At 38.1% G+C, this 22,406-nt stretch overlaps 1 protein-coding gene across 1 annotated transcript; it reads right to left on the reverse strand.

Moving 5' to 3' along the window:
- Positions 1 to 2,622: 2,622 nt before the first annotated feature.
- LOC126827251 (putative Dol-P-Glc:Glc(2)Man(9)GlcNAc(2)-PP-Dol alpha-1,2-glucosyltransferase) lies at positions 2,623 to 12,232 on the reverse strand. The gene is made up of 3 exons (XM_050556514.1): positions 12,043 to 12,232; positions 9,790 to 9,984; positions 2,623 to 8,591 (listed from the first exon to the last, which is right to left on the reverse strand). Exons 1-3 carry the CDS (start codon positions 12,196 to 12,198, stop codon positions 7,539 to 7,541), a joined length of 1,404 nt encoding a protein of 467 aa, XP_050412471.1. The 5' UTR covers positions 12,199 to 12,232; the 3' UTR covers positions 2,623 to 7,538.
- Positions 12,233 to 22,406: the final 10,174 nt, after the last annotated feature.

Below are 22,406 nucleotides of genomic sequence, written 5' to 3' on the forward strand. Positions count from 1 at the left end.
TCGGACAAAAAACTGAGGTCCCGTGTTTAGGCCTACATTGGTAAAAGATTCCTTGGCAGTTGGAATTCGATATAGTGCCGCTGCCTCGGCAAAATTTCCCTCATAGCACACTGTATGATGCATGTCCATCATCATTAGCCCAGCCGGAGCAGAACAGTAGGTCATAAAAAACCCATTTCATTTTGTTTCGACCTCATTCGTATACCGTACGCATTAACTAGCTATATAGTGTGCAGTCATCCCGTTTTTTTGATATTCTCGACTGATTTGTTAATTCTTGAATGAAATGGCGTCCTACAGTTAATCTGCACGAACTAGGATAACGAAGAGCGGGTCTATGTCATGCAGTTTGCTATAGATGCAGTTTTGCCCGGGCAGCGTGTCCGTGGACCTAGCCTACTCTTAATTGAGTTTGAACCGGGGGGTTCCCGTGAGGAGTCATACGAGCAGCTTTTGACCCTATGACGTCAGACACAACAAACCGTTTCATTGGCTTATCCCTCACATCAACCAGAACGTGGGTTACATAACAAACAACTCTTCCAGATCCTAGTGTAGTAAAGACAATTAAAACGAAACAAAACAGGATCCGTGTTTTGATCAGATTGGCACTGTCCTACCTATACTAGACTAAGCCATTATAGGCGAGAGTTTTAAAACAAATTACCACTCAAAGGATGGAGGTTGGGAATATTTTTATGGAGAGACACTCTAAGCGATTATTTACCACTGATGAGTTTTAAGCAAATACTGACTGAATAACATTGTAGAAGGGAGATAACTCCAATTAAGGTATGTCTTAAGACCACACAAGTTCACGTTGATCTGCTCGACATTCCCAGACTTTTGGTTGGAAATGAAACGGAGTTTACCTTGTAACAGAGTGATTTATACCTGAAGTTGACGTTTATATTATGTTCGTTATTTATTTTTAATAAGCAACCTGGTGTGACAATCTGATCTATAACTGAAGTTGACGTTTAAACTCTCGACAACTTCTGTGAAGACACGTTCTTAATAAACATCTAGTTTATTCAAGATGTTCTTTAACAAGCTACACATGATCCGCATGTAACACTAGACTGAATTTCAAAGAGAATGTATTAGTGGTCAGTTCATTATACCTTGACCTGACAATGACTTTCAAAGAAATATGCAGTTTAATTACAAACACCATAATTGATAATAAACAATACCATATATGATTATTACTCTTGTCCACCTCAGCTAATTGTTAGAGGCTTTATAAACAGACGTTTACTGACAGCAAGTAAGACTTGGAATAGAGCTCCTCTCGATTTATGTCTATTTCATGTTCTCAATAAAGGTCTTATAATTATGCTGATATTCTGTTATCTGTAAGACATAGTGTTACAAATGTCCTACTGTTATGCTCCGGACTGGGCTAATGAATACGGGCATACAGTGTGCTATGGGGGAAATTTTTCCCGGACAACTGCACTATGGCCTACTCCTATATCAAATTCCAACTGTCAAGGGATCTTTTATGTGCACGCCAATGTGTACATGGGACCTTGGTTTTTCGTCCCATCCGAACGACTAGACAGCTGTCCTTGTCAGACCCTCCCGTCATGCATCACTGACAAGGGGAAACCATGTCGGAACTTGGTTGGAAACTTAATCTGGTTACTCTAACTATAAAGCTTTAAAATTTGTTTCCATGGCGGTCTTTCATAGGCGGTACTGATTTGTTTCACAGAGGATTACGAAAGTAAAAAATGACTGCTTTCAACACATGACGTCACATCACGTGGCATCAATCATTGGTACGGGCAGAATGGTGCCTTTTACTCATTGTACATACCCATTTACACCAAATGGGACATATTTTTTACCTACTGGTACATATACTTCAAACACATTTATTTTTCTAATGCTTAAAAAAAATGTTCTACAATTTAATTTGCGGAAGGAGAAAAGTTAATATTGGGGGCTCATTAAGTCGCATCGATGTCATCCCTATCAGCGATTATAGCGGCCTAGCTAATTAATATTCACTGCTGATCAGTGTGAGACGGTAGAAATGAAGACAGGTGTGCTGTATCAGAAATCCTGCCCCGATTTTAAACTATCAAGGTTTCTTTTATGTGCACAGGGCCCTGTTTCACAAAAACTTAAACTAAAATAGATTTTAGTTTAAGACGATTTTAAGGAGATTTAAGTTTTTGTGAAACAGGGCCCGTCCAGTACACAGGATCTTGATTTTGACCCATCCTAACAACTAGACACTGGGCCCTAAACCCTACACCCATTATTTTGTTTTTTTTATTACAGACCAGCGGATAACCCAGAGCTGCACGGGTTGAAAGTAGTCAACTCTGAAACCGGAAGTCCAACGGTACGCCAGCAGGCTGATGTTAATCCCTGGTCCGAGCTACCCCTATACACCAAATTTCAGCCTCGGGACACCCCTAGTGTAGCCGCCAACCCTAAATAGACAGACAGACAAGCAGAATCCCCTTTCTGAGCTACCCCAATACACCAAATTTCAGCCTCGGAACACCCCTAGTGTAGCCGCCAACCCTAAATAGACTGACAGACAAACAAACGACAGTCACAAATAATAGTATAGATAATTTTGATCAAGAAAAACGAGACATAAACTATTAAACCGTCTTGTTTAATTCTGGACGTCAACGTCTGACAAGAAAATACAACAAAAAACAAATACCTTACTTTACACTAAAGATACATTATGTAAGATTTAGATAAAGACCTAGCCATTCTTGCTATAATAGTTTAAAGATACATTATGTAAGATTTCATTAAAGAGCTGGCCATTCTTGTTATAATAGTTCGAAAATAGATAATGTAAAATGAATAATTTGAAAATTTCATTCAAATTACTCTATTGCAAGCGAAGATATTAGTCTTTGAAGGTCTGACAAGACGTGTGCAAAAATTTCGAACCACAATACTGGTTGTTCTAAGCTAAGTCTCGCTCCTCCATTTTTAGCTTAAATCAAAATATGGCTGAACTGTTCTAATCTATTTAATATCAGAGAAATCCGATGCCATCAAGAGTTGATTATGGCCTGGATAAGTTAATTAATGTCTAATTAATAATTTAGAAACCATTTCAGGGTAAAGAAAGACCTGCAATAGGTAGATTTAGCTCGTTGCCTAATGTATGTTTAAAGTCACAATTTCATATTTTCTAAGAAAGTCAAAACATAATTATTTCTATGTCTTTTGCTCAATAGGTGGTCAACTCACTATTATACGATCATAGGCGTCATTCTCACACTTAAAACTTATTTACACCGAAAATAATAACACAATTACCTCCCTTGTTTTCTATTCTCCACCATGGAGTAGTTATCTTCAAACAATTGAATTTGAAGATGAAAATGATATTTTTGCCAATTTCTCAACTGGCAATAGTGAATTATAGGATTAACAGGATTATTCTTTAACAAGGTAGGACTGTTTATAGATACCATCTATTTTAAGGCTTTATTTTAATAAATTTTAAAAATATAACGTAAAAATATGAAATTGCAACTTTAATATAAATAAAATTAAAACACAGTTTATATCACAAGAACACACGTCGAAATATTTTGCTATATGTGTACACACCTGTACACCTGTAATTACTTGGCTCAGAATAAAGTAATTTGAATGAAATTTTCAGTATATTCAATTTTCAGTATCTATTTTCAAACTATTATTATAGCAAGAACGGTCAAGTCTTTATCTAAATGTTACATAATGTATCTTTAAACCATGTAAAATTAGATATTGTACGAAAATTGATGACGGGGTCTTTAACTAAAGCGGTCGACATATTAGACGAATCATTCGACCAAGTTTACAGCGTATTCATTTTGCATTATCTATTTTTAAACTATTATAGCAAGAACAATCAACTCTTTATTTAAATCTTACATAATGTATCTTTAATAGAACACTTGACCAAACATGGGGCTATAGAGAGAGAGAGAGAGAAATGGGGTTTAACGTCCACTCGACACAAACTAGGTCATTTCGGGACTAACATATGGTTTAATTTTATTTCAATAATTCGCTTGCGCATAGGGGTCTTTAGCAGTGGGAGGAAACCGGAGGACCCGGAGAAAACCCACGAGGTTGGACAGGCGCCCCTACTCCTTGTCACGTACAACCGGGGACATGGGGCTATATGTGAAGAAACCACTAAATGTTTGAATGGCGTTTTGAGACTTCTTTGTCAATCTTCAAATCTTGATTTCAAAAATTCATTACAAAAATTGAGAAAATACGACCACTGTCAAAATTGGTCGCATTATTTCTGTTTTGTCTTTTTTGTATTCCTGATTGTTTGTCTTAATGTTGAGTGAAGTCTGTGTCACTACAGGCCTGGGACTGTACAGTGCAGTGGACGCTTATGGCTGGCCCCCGGATCCATTCACTTGATTTGATATTTGTTTATTTGGTGCAATGTCTATTTTCTGTCTTGTTCGCAGGTTTATCTTGTAGATTTTTGTTTTGCGTGTAGTGCGGTCCTCCTGCACTTACTATTACAGTCATATGAAAGGCAACCTCATATCATGAACGTTTGTATATAGTTGTTGTATGTTTGCGTTATGAACATGTTTCGTGGATTTGGCGCTATATAAATGGACATACATGTATTATTATTATATAAATTTTTTTTTTTTATTGACCATATGATTTAAGTGCTGTTAGTCCCGAAATGACCCATTTCTCTCTGTCTTCCATCATGTGCATATAACCCACTTCTAGATAAAGTGCTGACAGTTTTAAAATAGATAATGAAAAATGAATATATTGAAAATTTCAGTCAAATTGCTTTATTCTGAAAAAGTTATTATCAATCTGATTAAAACACAGATCTATATTTCGTTTTGTTTTTTATACTTTCGGTAGCCTACACTACATGAAGATTGACCGGTTGCTTTGGAAGGCCTCTTCAGAGGTCATACGAGCGGCTTTTGAACCTACGACGTCAGACATTTGATTAACCAATCAGCATTGATGTTTCTAGTGGATTACCCACAGTTTCGTGCACCACACACCAAAAGCTTGCAGTAACAGAACGTTTCATTGGCTAATCCCTCATATCATCCAAAACACGTCAATGATAACAACTCTTCCAGATCCTGGTGAAGTAAAGACAAGTAAAACGAAATTTTGAACTATAAAAACAAAACGAAATACGATCTGTGTTTTAATCAAATTGAGTTATAATTGTTTGAAGTTTCCATATTGCTACATAATAAACAAATAATCAACAAAAAATTAATATTCCATTTTAATTTTAACAGATTAAATTATTATTATTATAGTGCATCTTATTATCATAGGCGTACGGGAAATTTTTGACTGGGGGGGGGGGGCGGTGGTGGTTGGTGCCCCAAAAATGTAGTTAGGTTCTTAGTATGTTACATAATAATAATAAATTCGCTGTTAAATTGGACACATTCAAGAACACAATATTTTTGTATACAACTTTTACAAAGTACAATTGTGTGCCCAAATTTTCCCAGCATTTGGTGCCCAAAATGGGGGGACGGCCGCCACCCCAGCCCGTACGCCTATGCCTATTATATAACATGCTTAGGGACACTTTTCAAATTGACAATGTAATCATAAATAAACAACAAGGTTATGGACATGTTAACGATTGTATACAGAGTCAGTTAAAAGCCTGATTAAATAAATGTGTTTAAGTTGTGTTTTAAAAGAATATAGAGATGTACAATATCTTAGTAGATTATTCCATAAAACAGGTGTATGATAACTAAAAGAGCGCTGACCATAAGAGACTAGTTGAACAGTTTTGGGCTTTAAAAGTAGTTTATCTGATGTACGTAATGTTCGGTTAGATGTATAAAGTTCCAAAAAATTGGAGAGGTAAACAGGAGCTAAATTATTTAACCATTTCAAAGTAAGTAATAAAATCTTAAATACGTAACCTTTGGATGATCTAGAGTGTTGATTATAGGCTTGTCATTCTAAAAAATAACTAATTAATAATTTATATAACAAATGAAGCCAAAAGAAAGACTGCAATAGGCAGATCTAGCTTTTAGATAATCTTTAATTAAAGATGGAATTATTTATAAATTGTAAGACAACTGAACACATTTAAAAAGACTGTTGATAAAAATGAGTTTACGTTAGGTAGGAATCTATATATATTTCCTATTAACAACACGATGATACAAGTCTACATATATAAATGATGATATGACAAAAATACTATTCTATATGCTGATCCAATCTACATGTAATTAAAATACAGATCTATATTTCGTTTTGGTTTTTTTATACTTTCAATGGCCTCTACTACATGAAGATCTGACCAGTTGTAGTGTAAGGTCGCGTCAGCAGTCATACGAGTGGGTTTCGACCGTATGACATCAGATATTTGATTAACCAATCAGCGTTGATGTTTCTGGTAAATTACCAACAGTTCCGTGCATCGTATGCCAAGAATTCGCTACAACAAACCGGTTTCATTGGCTTATCCCTCACATCAACCAGAACGAGGGTTATATAACAACTCTTCCAGATCCTGGCGTAGTAAAGACAAGTAAAACGAAATATTGAACTATAAAAAACAAAACGAAATAAGATCTGTGTTTTATTCAGATTGTATGCTGATCAAAATTTTGTGTGACATCAAACTGGATTTTATTGGTCCCAGACTTTTATAGAAAATAGATCAATCACATGGTCAGTTCCTATCAAGCCTAGCAGATAACAATGAATAAATACGCCTGTTTTCGATGAAATATAAATTAAGTATTATTTCATTTGTATTGTAAGTTAGTCTTGGATTTCATGCTTGTAACTGATAACCCTGTCAAACTCTTTAAAAATTCATAATGTATTGTACATGTTAGTCAGTCTTGGATTTCTTGCTTGCAACTTATAAACCCTGTCAAACCCATTAAAAATTCCTAATGTCATGACAGCTCTGTAAGAGAAATTATTAAGCCTAATCAAAATGTTTAAAACAAGGTTGTTTGATGGGACCAAGAACTGAGGTTTCATGGATACATAGGCATGTAAAAAAAAGAACCCTTTCCTTGCAGTTGGAATTTGATGTAGAGCAGATGAAAATGCTGGTGCCCTTGCTGAAATTCCTTCATAGGACATAGGATGGCCGAATGGTTAGTGCCTGCGCGCTGTATCATAAGGTCTGTCATTGAGTCAACTGGCGTGGTATCGATTCCCCGGTTGTACATGATGTGACCAGGAGCAGGGTTGTCTGTCCATTCTCGTGGGTTTTTGCTGGGTCCCCCAGTTGACTCAATGACAGACCGTATGATACAGCGCGCGCGTGCTAACCATTCGGCCATCCAACCCCCCTCCACTGCTAAAGACTCCTACGCGCAAGCGAATTATTGAAATAAAATTGAACCATGTTAGTCTCAAAATAACCTAGTTTGTGTCCAGTGGATCTCTCTCTCTCTCTCTCTCTCTCTCTCTCTCTCTCTCTCTCTCACACCGCATGGCATATATCTGTCTCTATTACCAACATAAATATTTTGTTTCCTATCCCATCACCACATAAATCTTTGAAGATCATCCGAATCGCTCCATTTAAACGTTTTATAAATAAAGATATAAACGGTGAGAACGTTAATACTGATATATAACAACAATTCTAAAAATAATTTAAATTTAGAAGTTACTGTAATATTAACTCGAAATATTAAATATGGAATAATGAAATATCTAAATTCTAACAGTTTTTGAGGAATGCTACAAGCACAAAGACATATTAAGAATACAATCTTCCAAAACACGTCTTTATTTTCGAGTGCTTTGGAAACGGCTATTGCAGCGAATAGATAAACAACTATAAGCCCATATTTGACGTTTTCATGACGTTTAAATATCTTTGACCAGACATAAAATGGATAGTGACGATTGTCAGCTAATAAATATTCATGAACGTAGGTGTAATTTGCGATTAAATAATATGCTAATAACACAAACACAGACACTTTTACGGGACTCTGAAACGAAAATTTCAAGAAGTAGACAATTTTCGAGGGACTTGCGATATGCATACACGAAAACGCTAACGTTACACACAGAAAATAGAAGATCTGTGGAAAGTTTAAACATGCTTGATGATGACTTTTATCTCCCACGACAATCCCACCATTTATAAACACGAACGTTATAAAGCTGATGACCACTGCAATATAACACCAAGTTGATTTAACGATGGCTTGGATCAGCTCAAAGATCCGAGAAGGTTTGTGTCTGACCGATTTGAAAATTAAATTGAATAACGTGATTAAAGTTCTTAAGTCTGTCATCCGTGTAATATCTTTCTTTTCTTGCTCCATCCAAATTATGAGTTGTCTTCCCTTGGTTAAGCCCAACACAAACAGCACCCAGATTATATTGGTTTGTCTGAACACTATGGCAACCACTCCAAAAATGGCCGACACAAAATGGCTACTTTTGAGATTAAGATAGTACATTAAAAGTGTAAAAAACACAGCCCCTGGATCGGTATAATACATCCACGAAAAGAAATATAACACTGGGAAAAACGCAAGCGTCCACGCATTCAGAACTAATGTTGAATTTGAGATCATCTGAAAAATACAAACAACAAATATTTTTAGTTTAAAAGGATTTTTATCGTATTTGTCTGCAAATTACTACAGTAACCCGGATATCATTTAATCGTGTATTTTGCACTAATTTCTTTCAAATTCATTCAATAACCCTTTTTTTTTGGTTAAAAACTCAAAAAATCATTTAAAATCACCAAAAAACATCTAATTTGTGCTTGTGTCCAGTTTAAAGCTGACCATTCAATTTTTATAATGAGTGAATAATTTGATAGTGAATAGGGATCTTTAGGAAACTGAAGGACCTGGAGAGAAAACCAACGAAATGAGGGACATTTTGCCCAGGCAGTGACACTATGGCCTACTCTTATATATATACAAGGGGAAACCACGTCATAGAAAACCAATGAAGTTAGTCAGGTGACCATACTAATAGGCACATGACAATCGAAGCCACACAACTTGCCTCGATGCCGGACCTTACGATCTGAAGCAAACACATTAGACCACTTGACTATCTGTCATCTCTGATTAGTTGAGAGATATGGGGGGAAGTTACTAAGAGAGAAAACGAAATGAAATGAAATGTGGTTTAACGTCCTACTATTTTGCTACGAACTGGGCTAATGAAGACGGGCATACGCCATACAGTGTGCTATGAGGGAAATTTTGACCGGACAGCGGCACTACGGCCTACTCTTATATCGAATTCCAACTGTCAAGAGATCTTTTACGTACACACCAATGTGTACACGGGACCTCGGTTTTTCGTCCCATCCGAACGACTAGACAGCTGTCCTTGTCAGGCCCGCCGCCCTGCATTACTGACAAGGGAGAATCACACCGGAAAATCTGGATGTACTTTCTCGGCCAATGCAGGGATCGAACACCATACCTCGAGGCTAGCGAGCCACCGTGATCCCCTTACAGAGAGAGAGAAATGGGGTTTAACATCCACTCAACACAAACTAGGTCATTTTGAGACTAACACGTGGTTCAATTTCATTTCAATTATTCGCTTGTTTGTAGGGGTCTTTAGCAGTGGGAGGAAACCGAAGGACCCGGAGAAAACCCATGAGGTAGGACAGACGACCCTACTCCTTGTCACGTACAACCGGGAAATCGAAACCACGCCAGTTGACTCAATGACAGACCTTATGATGATACAGCGCGCGTGTGCTAACCATTCGACCATCCAAACTCCTATAACGTAACTGACCTTATTGTTGACGTGAATCCTCTTGATAATGAGATACAATAAGAACATATTCCCCGCCATAAACAGGAGATTAACGGCTCGTAGATTATGAGTTGAGCAGACATCTTGAGTGTGTGGTAGTATTAGAGACAATGGTTTTAGTATAACTACTGATACTATATATAGACCAGGAAGTGTTGTAATCATTGGATCCCACTGAAATCAAAACATCAATAAATTTAGTCATTTTTAGAATTCAGGTAAGCAGAGAGAGAGAGAGAGATTTGGTTTAACGTCCACTTGACACAAGCTAGGTCATTTCGGGACTAACATTAATTTTATTTCAATAATTCACTTGCGCGTAGGTTTTTTTTTTTAACAGTGGGAGGAAACCGGAGGACCCGGAGAACGGAGAAAACCTACGAGGATGGACATGCGACCCTACTCCTTGTCGCTCCAACCGGTGTTTCGAAACCACGCCAGTTGGCTCAATGACAGGTCTTATGATACAGCGCGCACGTGCTTACCATTCGACCATCCAACCCCCACAGGTAAGCAGGGAGGAAAAAATTGGAATTTTTGAAAAGTTGAGAATCTTCAGTCATTTATTGCTTTGCCTAGCCCAATTATAATCAAATTTTTTCAAAGATTCCAATTTTGTTTCACCTGCTTACCATGGACGAGTTACATAAATTTGTGCGTTACCCTATATTCAAATTTCAATGTCTTCTCCCAAGCCGTTTAGCAGATGGAGACCTATTTTCAACACCGAAATGAAATGAAATGAAATGGGGTTTAACGTCCTACTGTTCTGCTCCTAACCTGGGCTAATGAAGACGGGCATACGCCATACAGTGTGCTATGAGGGAAATTTTGCCCGGACAGCGGCACTACGGCCTACTCTTATATCGAATTCCAACTGCCAAGGGATCTTTTACGTGCACGCCAATGTGTACACGGGACCTCGGTTTTTCGTCCCATCCGAACGACTAGACAGCTTTCCTTGTCAGCCCCTCCGTCCTGCATCACTGACAAGGGAGAACCACGCCGGAAAATCTGGATGAACTTTCTTGGCCAATGCAGGGATCGAACACCCGACCTCCAGGCTAGCGAGCTAGCGTCTTACCCACTTAGCCACGTGATCCCCTATTTTCAACACCATGTTGTGATGCAAATACTGGCTCTAGCGAAGTAAGCAAGGTCTTTTTCTCCCTAAAATGTTCAGGCGTTCACAAAGACTGACACATGACCGTTGAGCAGTAAAAAGTTGCCCAGTAAAATTGACTGGGGGCCGATACTTTTTCGACAAGAATTCAATAGGGTGGTTCCTGAACGTACAGGGCGAGTGTAATGAGACCTACGTTCAGTGCTGAACTAGACAGGTATCCCTTCTTGTCATCGCCGAAGCGGGGAAACAAAACCAAGACTCTCGTCTCAATGACAGACATTTGATCCAACCCCCCATTTTCAGTGAAAGTCCTGACGAATGGTTTCTTACATGCGTGGTAAATATTGCTATATGTGATAGATGTATCGATTTGAAATTCAATATGCATGGCAAATGGCATGAAACAAATTTCGAAATAGTTTTTATTTTCTGGACCATATAAATGTGTCGACCATTACAGTTTGATGTTTTTTATGTAAAATCTGAATCTGTTTCACAGAGGATTACAAAAGTCTTCTAATCTCTGTAAAAGATGACTGTCTTCAACATGTGACGTCATATCACGCAGCGTCAATCATTGTCTCAATGGCGAATGCATTCGTGCATTGTTTACATATGACGTTACTGGTTCGGGCAGAATGGTGCCTTTTACTCATTTCAATACCCATTTACACTAAATAGGAAATAAATTTTTACCTACAAATTAGTACAAATACTTCAAACGTGTTTATTTATATTTCTAATACATAAAAAAAATATTTTTAAGAATTTAATTTGTCGGAGGAAAAAAGGTAATATTTTGGGCTTATTGAGTCGCATCGATGTCATCCTTATCAGTGATTGTAGCGACCTAGCATCTGATTAGATTCAGTGTAGTAAAATCTATATTTGGGTCTCTAAAATTTTAAAATCACATCGGATGTGATCCTTGGATCGGCCTAGCGAATATTCACTGCTGATCAGGTAGTAAAATCTATCTAATCATGCAATGAAATAATAATGAACAGCTGAAACAATAGGTCACGTGTCGGATTTGACGTAGTCTGCTTAAACAATAACATTATGATGACTGAATGAATAATCATCCCCGGCCCCCCTGTACTTACATAGCTATAATTGCCATCACAGAATCGCTTGGCTTGTGGAACATGGAATATTTCATCCATATATGGTTTAGGCTGGGCATCATTACTAAAATAAAAAGGAATAATAGATATTAACATAAAGGTTGCCGCAGCTAAACACGCCGAAACATCAGGCATTTTCCGATTTTCCCGTTCAAGCTTTGTTTATGTATTCCACTTCCGGCACTTGTGAGATAGTTCGTACCGGAAATCGAAAATATCCGAATTGGCCTGTATTTGAGGATGGATCGTCGAATTCGTCTTGACGGCTCGCACATTTGTTCATTTTTGGGGCGTTTGGATGGTAGATGTATATGGTTAGCACGTGCGCGCTGTATCATAAAGTCTGTCATTGAGTCAACTAGCGGGATTTAGATTCCCCGGTTGTACGTGACAAGGAGTAGGGTCGCTTGTCCAACCTCGCGGTTTTTTTCTGGATCCCCCGGTTTCCTCCCAGTGCTAAAGATCCCTATGGACAAGCGAATTATTGAAATAAAATTGAACCAAGTGTCAGTCCCGAAATGACCTAGTTTGTGTCGAGAGGACGCGAAACTCTCTCTCTCTCTCTCTCTCTCTCTCTCTCCGAATCCGTCTTACCGAAATGTCTTAGATATTGTTATTTGTTATATCATTTCTGTAAATATTATGGGAGGTGCTGTGTGGGGTAGAAACTGAAAAGCAGCTGATCAATCAATACACACTGTCACTATAGCGCTTACTGTTGTTTGCCGTGGTTTTCGGTAAACGAAATTATAATTTTTCCGCGCGAAATATAAACTAAAATAAATCATTAGATGGAATGCACTACTGCGTGCATAGTGTTATATCATGGAATTAGCCTTTTCTATTGATACTCCAAACGGACTGGGATAATAAAGACGGACATACACTATACACCATGCAGAGGGAAATTTTGCCCGGACAACTTCACTACGGCCTATTCTCCTATCCAATTTTACGTGCACGCCAATGTGTAAACGGGACGTCGGATTTTCGATCCATCCGAACTGCCAGACCCACCAATTTTCACCACAGACAAAGGGGGGGGGGGGGACACGTAAAAACACGATGAAATTCCTCGTTCAGCAATGAGATCGAACACGACACACCAAGGACAGCGAGCCAACGTCTTACTGTTGTCCTTATAACCTGTACTGAATAGAGGTCCCGGCAAGGGACAACTTATCGTCGTTCGGATGGTACGAAAAACCGAGGTCCCGTGTACACACTGGCGTGCACGTAAAAGTTCCCTTGACAGTTGGAATTCGATATAAGAGTAGGCCGTAGTGCCGCTGTCCGGGTAAAAATTCCCTAATAGCACACTGTATGCGTATGCCCGTCTTCATTAGCCCAGGTTAGGAGCAGAACAGTAGGACGTTAAACCCCATTTCATTTGATTTCATTTCATTTCGTTACAATGGTTTATTTGACAAGGGAGATTTTTAATAGTTTGACCATACGAAACTTTCCCTGACTGTCTACAATTAACTCGGCTTGATGAAAACCACTTCAGCACAGCACCATCTAGTCCGAATTCGTCATGGAGACGATTTATCAATACAGTTAGTTCAAGGTGTCGAACGCAGCAGAAAGATCTGGTAAATCAAGGTTGTGGATCCTCTGGAGGTCAAAGTTTTGATCTGATTTCGATTAAACTTGAAATACATGTTTATAACCCAAATATATTGGTTCCTTTCGATATTTGCGCAAATCGGATCGTAACTTCCTGAATTATGGCCCTTGATTGAACAAAAAATCACGTTTTTAGCTTGTTGTCCATGTAGAGGTCACAATTTTTATCCGATTAAAAAAAAACCGCGCGAATATATCACCATTACACACTAAGATCTTAGTTCCTTAACTTAACTTCCTGGATTATGGCCCCTGAGTGTTCGAAAAATCGCATTTTTAGCTTGCGGATTCTCTAGAGGTCACATTTGTTTTCCGATTTTAAAAACCGTTTAAATTTATCACCATTCCACCATAATGAAGGTTGAATTCGTATTTCGGGAAAATCGAAATGAAACTGCCCGACAAACTGGCCGCTCCTTGTACGCAAATTGTGTAGAAGTGTGTAATACGAAGGTTGTGGACCCTCTAGAGGTCACAATTTTTATCCGATTTTGATGAAACTTAAAACATATCTTTATATCCCAAAGATCTCTGTCCCTTTTGATATTTGCACATTTCAGGTCATGACTTTCTGGATTATTGCCCCTGATTGTACAAAAAATCACATTTCTTTTTAGCTTGTTCTCTATCCATCGCTTGCAAAATGTGGGCGTATCCTGCCTGGCAGCCGCTGGTATATTTTGATGTTGTAATAGAAAATATTTTCTTTTGATGTTAATTGTAATTATAACACAATGTACTATGGGGTGTAGGCCTGACACTGATGTTTCAATAAAAAAAAATAACGTTGCCAATATTATTTCATTGTTCAAGGTGCAGGGCCTGACAAGGACAGCTGTCTAGTCGTTCGGATGGGACGAAAAAAACGAGGTCCCGTGTACACATTGGCGTGCACGTAAAAGATCATTTGACAGTTGGAATTCGATATAAGAGTAAGCCGTAGTGCCGCTGTCCGGGCAAAATTTCCCTCATAGCACACGGTATTGCGTATGCCCGTCTTCATAAGCCCAGTTCGGAGCAGAACAGGAGGACGTTAAATTTCATTCCATTTGTTCAAGGTGCAAACTGCATATGCCTGCAGTTCAAAATACGTATAATTTTAGTTTTACAATTTGCAATTTCCATTACTCCACAATACCGATGCCACAGTGTTAAAATACAGAATACAGATTTTAATAATACAAAATACAGTATAATAGTTATTTTGCACATTACACTTCTCCATTCTGCATTTTCCCGTTCGGTTTAGTTCATATAGGGCGTTTGGGAAATAGCGTCGGACAAGTCCGGAATATACTTGCGAAATCCCATCCCTGTGAATGCATGAAATGTGATTTAATGACACGTCAGCGCCAACCGGGATATAATGCGCCTAAGTAGTTTAAAGGAGCCAAACCTCTTACTCAATATTTTAAATAACATTCGAAATTTTTAAAATGAACAATGAAAAACGTCATCAAGGCAATGCAGAAGTTATTAGTAATATAATGGCTCGTTCACAGACGACAAAATAATTTTTAAAACGTGTAGAATGGGCTAAGCAGGCGTTAACGATAACTGTTCATTCGGGACTGTTCACATATTTTACCGAGCATGACTGATTAGAAATTACAATAATTTATTTGAAAAATTAAATATAAATCACTTACATTCACATATCACATATAACATTATCATGTGCTTGTAGACTCCCCTTCGTCTATTTAAACGCCCAAAAGAAGAGAGGGAGAGAGAGAGAGAGGTGGGGTTTAACGTCCACTCGACACAAACTAGGTCATTTCGGGACTAACATATGGTCCAATTTTATTTCCATAATTCGCTTGCGCGTAGGGGTCTTTAGCAGTGGGAGGAAACCGGAGAAAACCCACGAGGTTGGACAAGTGGCGGCGCCAGCCGTCGGTGATTGGAGGGGCAAAGCTGGGGCAAAGTCGAAGGTTAAGGGGGCAAAGGCACGAACTTCAACTAGGGGTAGGGGGGCTCCCCCAGAAAATTTTGAAAAACAGGTTGCCGGAAATGCAGCCTGGCAGTATTTCAGGCACTGATCGATGAGGTAAAGTGTCAAACAAACGGACTTGCGAATCACGACGAAGCCCACTTACGAGCGTCAAAGTAGGGAGTCCTCCCCCAGAAAATTTTGAAAAATAGACTGCCGGAAATGCTGTCTTACAATATTCTGTCAGGCACCGATCGTCGAGATAAATAGATCTGCCCAGATACCGTTCGTCGCCTGATCACTAGTTTATCCGACTAGAGAACAAAATGTCAAACGAACGGACTTGCGAACCTCAACGAATTCCCCTTGTGAGCGCCAAAGTTGCGAGTCCATTGGGGACCTCGCCAAGAAAATTTTGAAAAATAGACTGTCGAAAATGCTTTACAACATGCAAGTTTATGACTAAGTGGGGATGTGGGATTTATTCACCGTAGAAGGTATTGATTACCGAAACGTATCACAAATACTTTTTTTTATTTTCTAAAATTATTGGGGGGGGGGGGGGGCAAACAGGGCAGACCAGATTAATAGGCCCCCCCCCCTGGCGCCGCCACTGGGTTGGACAGACTTTATGATACAGCGCGCACGTGTTAACCATTCAGCCATCCAACCCCCCTCCAAAAGAATAGAGTTACGTCCTTTAATTACTTTGACAAGGTACAGACATACAGCGGAATAACAAAACATGCACACTTTGGGGATATCATCATGTAGTACACGCCATTTTACGCACGGTCCTAAATTTAGAATTTACACGTCATTTTACACACGCCGAATTGTTTATTCCTCAAATTGAGCACAGTATAAACCGATTAAAATTATTAAAAAAATTAAAAGACAAAAGTACACAATGGAGACTGTGAGAGGATATCTAACAATTCATAAAAAGAATTGACTGCCACTAGATAAGAGAACACGAAAGAAAAACAGAAAAAGTCCGTGCATTACCATGTTTTTATAAGGTATAGAATGAATATAAACATATTCTAATGACATTCAATTACTTTATTTAATTGTCATGTATCCTCTTACAGTCCTATATAAGAACTTTTGGTCTTCGAAGGAATTATTAGTGAGCAGAAATTCGGCCATGTATCTGTTATCACTCGTCACTTCAGTCAGTTATATAGAGGGATGACTCGTGTTTTCCTTTGGAGTTCGTCACTTTCGATTCAGGAAACCTGTATTACTCAGCTATCGTAGCAATTGTCTCTGTGTTAAAATTATATTTGGAATGTTTTTCACCAGTTCTATCACATGTGATAATGACTGGCATCAATATTGTCCTTTAAAGGGACAATAACACTCTTGCTGGCTTGACAGCTCCAGAAAATAAATAATAGCCTTATTCTAAGTATTAGATGTTCAAGTGTCCTACCTGTTGTGTAAATTATCCTTTAAATCCTTTTTTACTTGTCCAGAGGGTTCATTTAGTTGAATTTTTCCAATTTTTTAGATTAGGTGTGTTAAGATGAAATTTGTATCATCAATTAATTGGAATATTGTAAAATAGTACAATTTGTTGACCAGAATAAAAATTGGGACATATTATTCAGTTACAACAGGAGTGGTATTGAGCCTTTAAGACTAGCTCACAACCCGTCGTACGTGTTTTGACACGCACGGGTCGTAGGGTTTGGTAGCTCGCAGACCAGCCGCGATCGTCTACGGTGCCGAACACGCGCATGTGCCGCATAAGTTTCACGCATGGGTTTACTAAAATTTCGTAAACTGCCCATATAGTAGCACGTACCTCGGGTTGTCAGATGGGCTTTACACATAGAAATAATACATTCATAAACCTAGCAATATTTTACATAGAAATATTACATTAATAAACCTAGCAATCTTATATAGAAGTAATACATTCATAAACCTAGCATTTTTTTTTACATAGAAATATTACATCAATAAACTTAGCAATGTTGTACATAGAAATATTACATTATTAAACCTAGCAGTCTTTTACATAGAAATATTACATTAATAAACTTAGCAATCTTATACATAGAAATATTACATTAATAAACCTAGCAGTCGTATACATAGAAATATTACATTAATAAACTTAGCAATCTTATACATATAAATATTACATTAATAAACCTAGCAGTCGTATACATAGAAATATTAAATTAATAAACTTAGCAATCTGTGTAGATAGAAATATCAACTATTGACCTTGAACATGCAGGACAACCCTCGCTACTGACAGCTAAATAAAGCGATTCTTTTAATTTGGATTTCAGAAGTTAAAGCATAGATATCAATAGTATTGTTTATTTTTACACCAAATTATCCATCACAAAATGTATTCAAATCCACTAAATGTCACAGGCTAACAATGACATTGACATTTGATTATGGTCTTAGTAAGTTAATTAATGTCTAATTAATAAATGAGATAACATTTCAGGCCTAAAGAAAGGCCTGTAATAGGCATATTTAGCTCTTGCATTTATGCATGTTTAAGGGTTTGTGGATATTCCTACAAATTCAGCTTTTCACACAAAAATTTTCTTAGGAACTCACAAGTATAATCATTGAAGGCAAGCTCACGTAATTCTAGACAATGTTCGTGTTTGTTAGTATTGCTGGGACCACCCTGTAACCATAGTGATGTTTCAATTTCAGATCCATCATTCCACCTCCAGTCCCCTTCAGTGTCCAAATCATTACCACCAATCCAATATGGATGCTCTGAATGATAAATCGTGAAATACTATTATAATCTACTAGGCCTGTCGATCAATCTGATTAAAACACAGATTCTATTTCGTTTCGTTTTTTATGGTTCAAAATTTTGTTTTATTTGTCTGTACTACACTGGGGTCTGGAAGAGTTGTTATATAACAGGCGTTCGGGATGGCGTGAGGGATTAGCCAATAAAACCATCTGTCAACGCTGACTGATTAATCAATGTCTGGCGTCATAGGGTCCAAAGCCGCTCCTACGACCCCTGATGCGACCTTCCAGTACACAACTGTAGGGTAGGCCATCGAAAGTATAAAATCACGTGCCCTAACCTTATTTACATCTCAACGACATTGACAAAAATTGAGCTGGCCTTAGCTAAAAGATTTAGCCGTCTGCCAATGCTTCAACCAACGTTTTACTCTAAAGCGGTGTAGCCCGCCAAGAAGAACGGAGAAGAATTTTGCCAGGACCCGTCTTCAAATTCCGGTTCCAGGTTTGAAACGGTAGGATACACTTCTCGCTTCACGCCATCCCCCGTGAAAAAAAAGAAAAAAAAAGAGACAAACCGACCTCCATATGGCTTCCCTAACACAGCCTTTTTCAGAAAGTAATCCTCCGATTTCATAGTGAGAAGTTGGCCGCCATCTTGTGAACAATTGACTTTAGCATCATGCCAGTTTCGTTTCTCGTTGACTATTCTCAAACAATACTTTCCACCAAATAGAGGATATCCCAAAACAGTACAACCATCTGTCCAAATAATTAAATATAATAATTAAATTAAAGATTTACATAAAGCGAGAGAGAAAGAAGGTCATTTCGGGACTAACATATGGTTCAATTTTATTTCAATAATTCGCTTGCGCGTAGTGGTCTTTGGCAGTGGGGGGAAACCGGAGGACCCGGAGAAAACCCACGAGGTTGGACAGGCGACCCTACTCCTTGTCACGTACAACCCGGGAATCGAAACCACGCCAGTTGACTCAATGACAGACTTTATGATACAGCGCACACGTGCTAACCATTAGGTCATCCCACCCTCCTTTACATAAAGCGCTGGCCGTTCTTGCTATATAATAATTCAAAAATACATCATGAATAAAGAATAAAGAGTCGCGATTATTAAATGGCGCGGATGTTCTAGTCCATTTGATATCACGTCCATCAGATGGTATTGAGAGATGTTTGCGGGCTACAAACGAGACGGTGGTCAAGGTGGCTAAGTGAGTAAGACGCTGGCTTGCTAGCCCGAAGGTGCGGGTTCGATCCCTGTGTTCATCGGGCGTGTTGTCCCCCTTATCAGTGGTGCAGGATGGGACGAAAACCGACGTTCCGTGTACACACTGGCGTGCAAAATATCTTATTGGATATTTCGCATTGCTTACCTCTCCAGGTCTCCGATCCAAAAAATGATGTAATATTGACTGATCCTGTACCAGGATATTTGAGAATAAAACACGATTTGGAATCGTAGTGGAACATTTTACATCCAGGTATAGATGTGCATACGTGTCCACATTTGCTACTGGGGACATTCTCCATTGGAAGTGAAAGAGAGTAATCCATGGTGACAGACTCGTTTAGATTCACCCGATTATACAGTACTTCCTTGCCCTGGATGCAGACCAGTAGATAAAGTGAAACAAAAATTATCACCATTGCTAACATGATCTAAAGCAAGATGAAAGTGTACAAAAAATAACAAATATCCCTCGTAAAATTTGTAGTTGAGAATTCACAACGAAAGATCAACCAAGGCTGATAGTGTAGACGCTAGACGGCCAGTACACATTACACGACTAATACTGCCGGACGACCAGAAGACATTTTACGACTAACCCTGCTAGGAAGATATGCTGTTTATATTTGAACTAAAAAGTCACATTTTTTTGCTTCTTGGCTGAAACTTGTAATTGAAGAGGCTGTATCTAGTTTGTGATTTATTTATTCGTCTGAGGTTACTGTTTGTTTTTTTATTTTTGTTTTTGATCACCTGAGTTCTAAATCCTAATCAATACGCTTGCCGTTAGCCTTTTCTAAAATGTAAATAATTGATTTGTTAGCCTTTTCTAATATATAATCAATTGATTTGTAAGCTATTTCTAAAATATAATCGATCGCTTCGACTGACTGTTAGAATTAATCGACTTTCGGTTAATTGATTTCCGGTTAGAATTAATCGACTTTCGGTTTATTGACTTTCGGTTAGAATTAATTGACTTCCGGTTAATTGACGTCCTGTTAGAATTAATCGACTTCCGGTTAATTGAATTCCTGTTCGAATTATTCGAAATTCCGCATCCGCCGATCACACTTCTTATTTCTTAACTACTTCCTAAATCTTATCAACTGACTTTATGTTAGTAATGACTTTCCTGAATACAATCAACTGACTGTGTGTTAGTAATGACTTTCCTGAATACAATCAACTGACTGTGTGTTAGTAATGACTTTCCTGAATACAATCATCTGACTGTGTTAGTAATGACTGTGTTTCTTGAATACAATCAACTGACTGTGTGTTAGTAATGACTTTCCTGAATACAATCATCTGACTGTGTTAGTAATGACTGTGTTTCTTGAATACAATCAACTGACTGTGTGTTAGTAATGACTGTGTTTCCTGAATACAATCAACTGACTGTGTGTTAGTAATGACTTTCCTGAATACAATCATCTGACTGTGTTAGTAATGACTGTGTTTCTTGAATACAATCAACTGACTGTGTGTTAGTAATGACTGTGTTTCCTGAATACAATCATCTGACTGTGTGTTAGTAATGACTGTGTTTCCTGAATACAATCATCTGACTTTGTGTTAGTAATGACTGTGTTTTCTGAATACAATCAACTGACTGTTAGTAATGACTGTATTTAATGAACTGGCTGTCTGTTATTAGGCTTAATGACTGTATTTCCTGAAGCAATGACTATTTGTTAGTAATGAACTGACAACCGATTAGTACCGATTGTACTGCTGAATATAATTAAGTGTAATTTACGTTACATACCATGCCTCTTTAAAATGCGGGGGGGGGGGGGGGCGAATGGTTAGCACGTGCGCGCTGTATCATAAGGCCTATCATTGAGTCAACTGGCGTGGTTTCGAATCCCCGGTTGTACGTGACAAGGAGTAGGGTCGCCTGTCAAACCTCGTGGGTTTTCTCCGGATCCTCCGGTTTCCTCCCACTGCTAAAGACCCCTACGCGCAAGCGAATTATTGAAATAAAATTGAACCATGTGTTAGTCCCGAAATCACCTAGTTTGTGTTGGGTGAACGTTAAACCCCATTTCTCTCTCCCTCTCTCTTTAAAATGCAAGCTTTTATTAGTGTAATGTATTTGGTTTGAGTATTTCTAAGAACCCTTGATGGAGTAATAATATATCTTATAACAACCTGTATTTAGCTCATATATCCGTATAGAACATTATAAATACATAATAATTCAGTTATTCAATATGGAAAAAAAACCCTACAATGATATATGTGTATATCTAATATTGATGGAGTAATAATATTCACTATAACAATCTACTTATATCTCATATATACACAGGACATTATAAATATATAATAATTCGGTTATTCAATATGGAAGAAAACCTACAATGATACGTATAATATCCACTATAACAATCTGTGTTTAGCTCTTATAATCGATTGACATTTTAAATATTTAAAATACAGGTGTGACGTCATTCTTTGATGTTGGGTACTGGCAAATTGCCAATCGTACATTATTAAAAGTTATACCAGTGAAATGCCGGACTCGCGTGACGCATTTCATTGCAAAAGCACGTGCGGGGCCGTGTCTGTATTTTAAGTTGTTTAATGGTATCGAGTTAAAGACATTGCGTAATATATTGAAACAACACTCGGGCCTACCGCCCTCTTATAGAACTTGTATCCTCGAGTCATTTGAGTAATCCTTCAGTTTTCTATAGCGTTTGTGGTAAAAACTATAGTTTGCTATAAAACTAACTTGTATTCTCATGTCAGCTGTGATTCCTATAGATTTGGTGG

The sequence above is a fragment of the Patella vulgata genome, chromosome 7 (genome assembly GCF_932274485.2).
Source record: "Patella vulgata chromosome 7, xgPatVulg1.2, whole genome shotgun sequence".
NCBI classification, from domain to species: Eukaryota; Metazoa; Mollusca; class Gastropoda; family Patellidae; genus Patella; species Patella vulgata.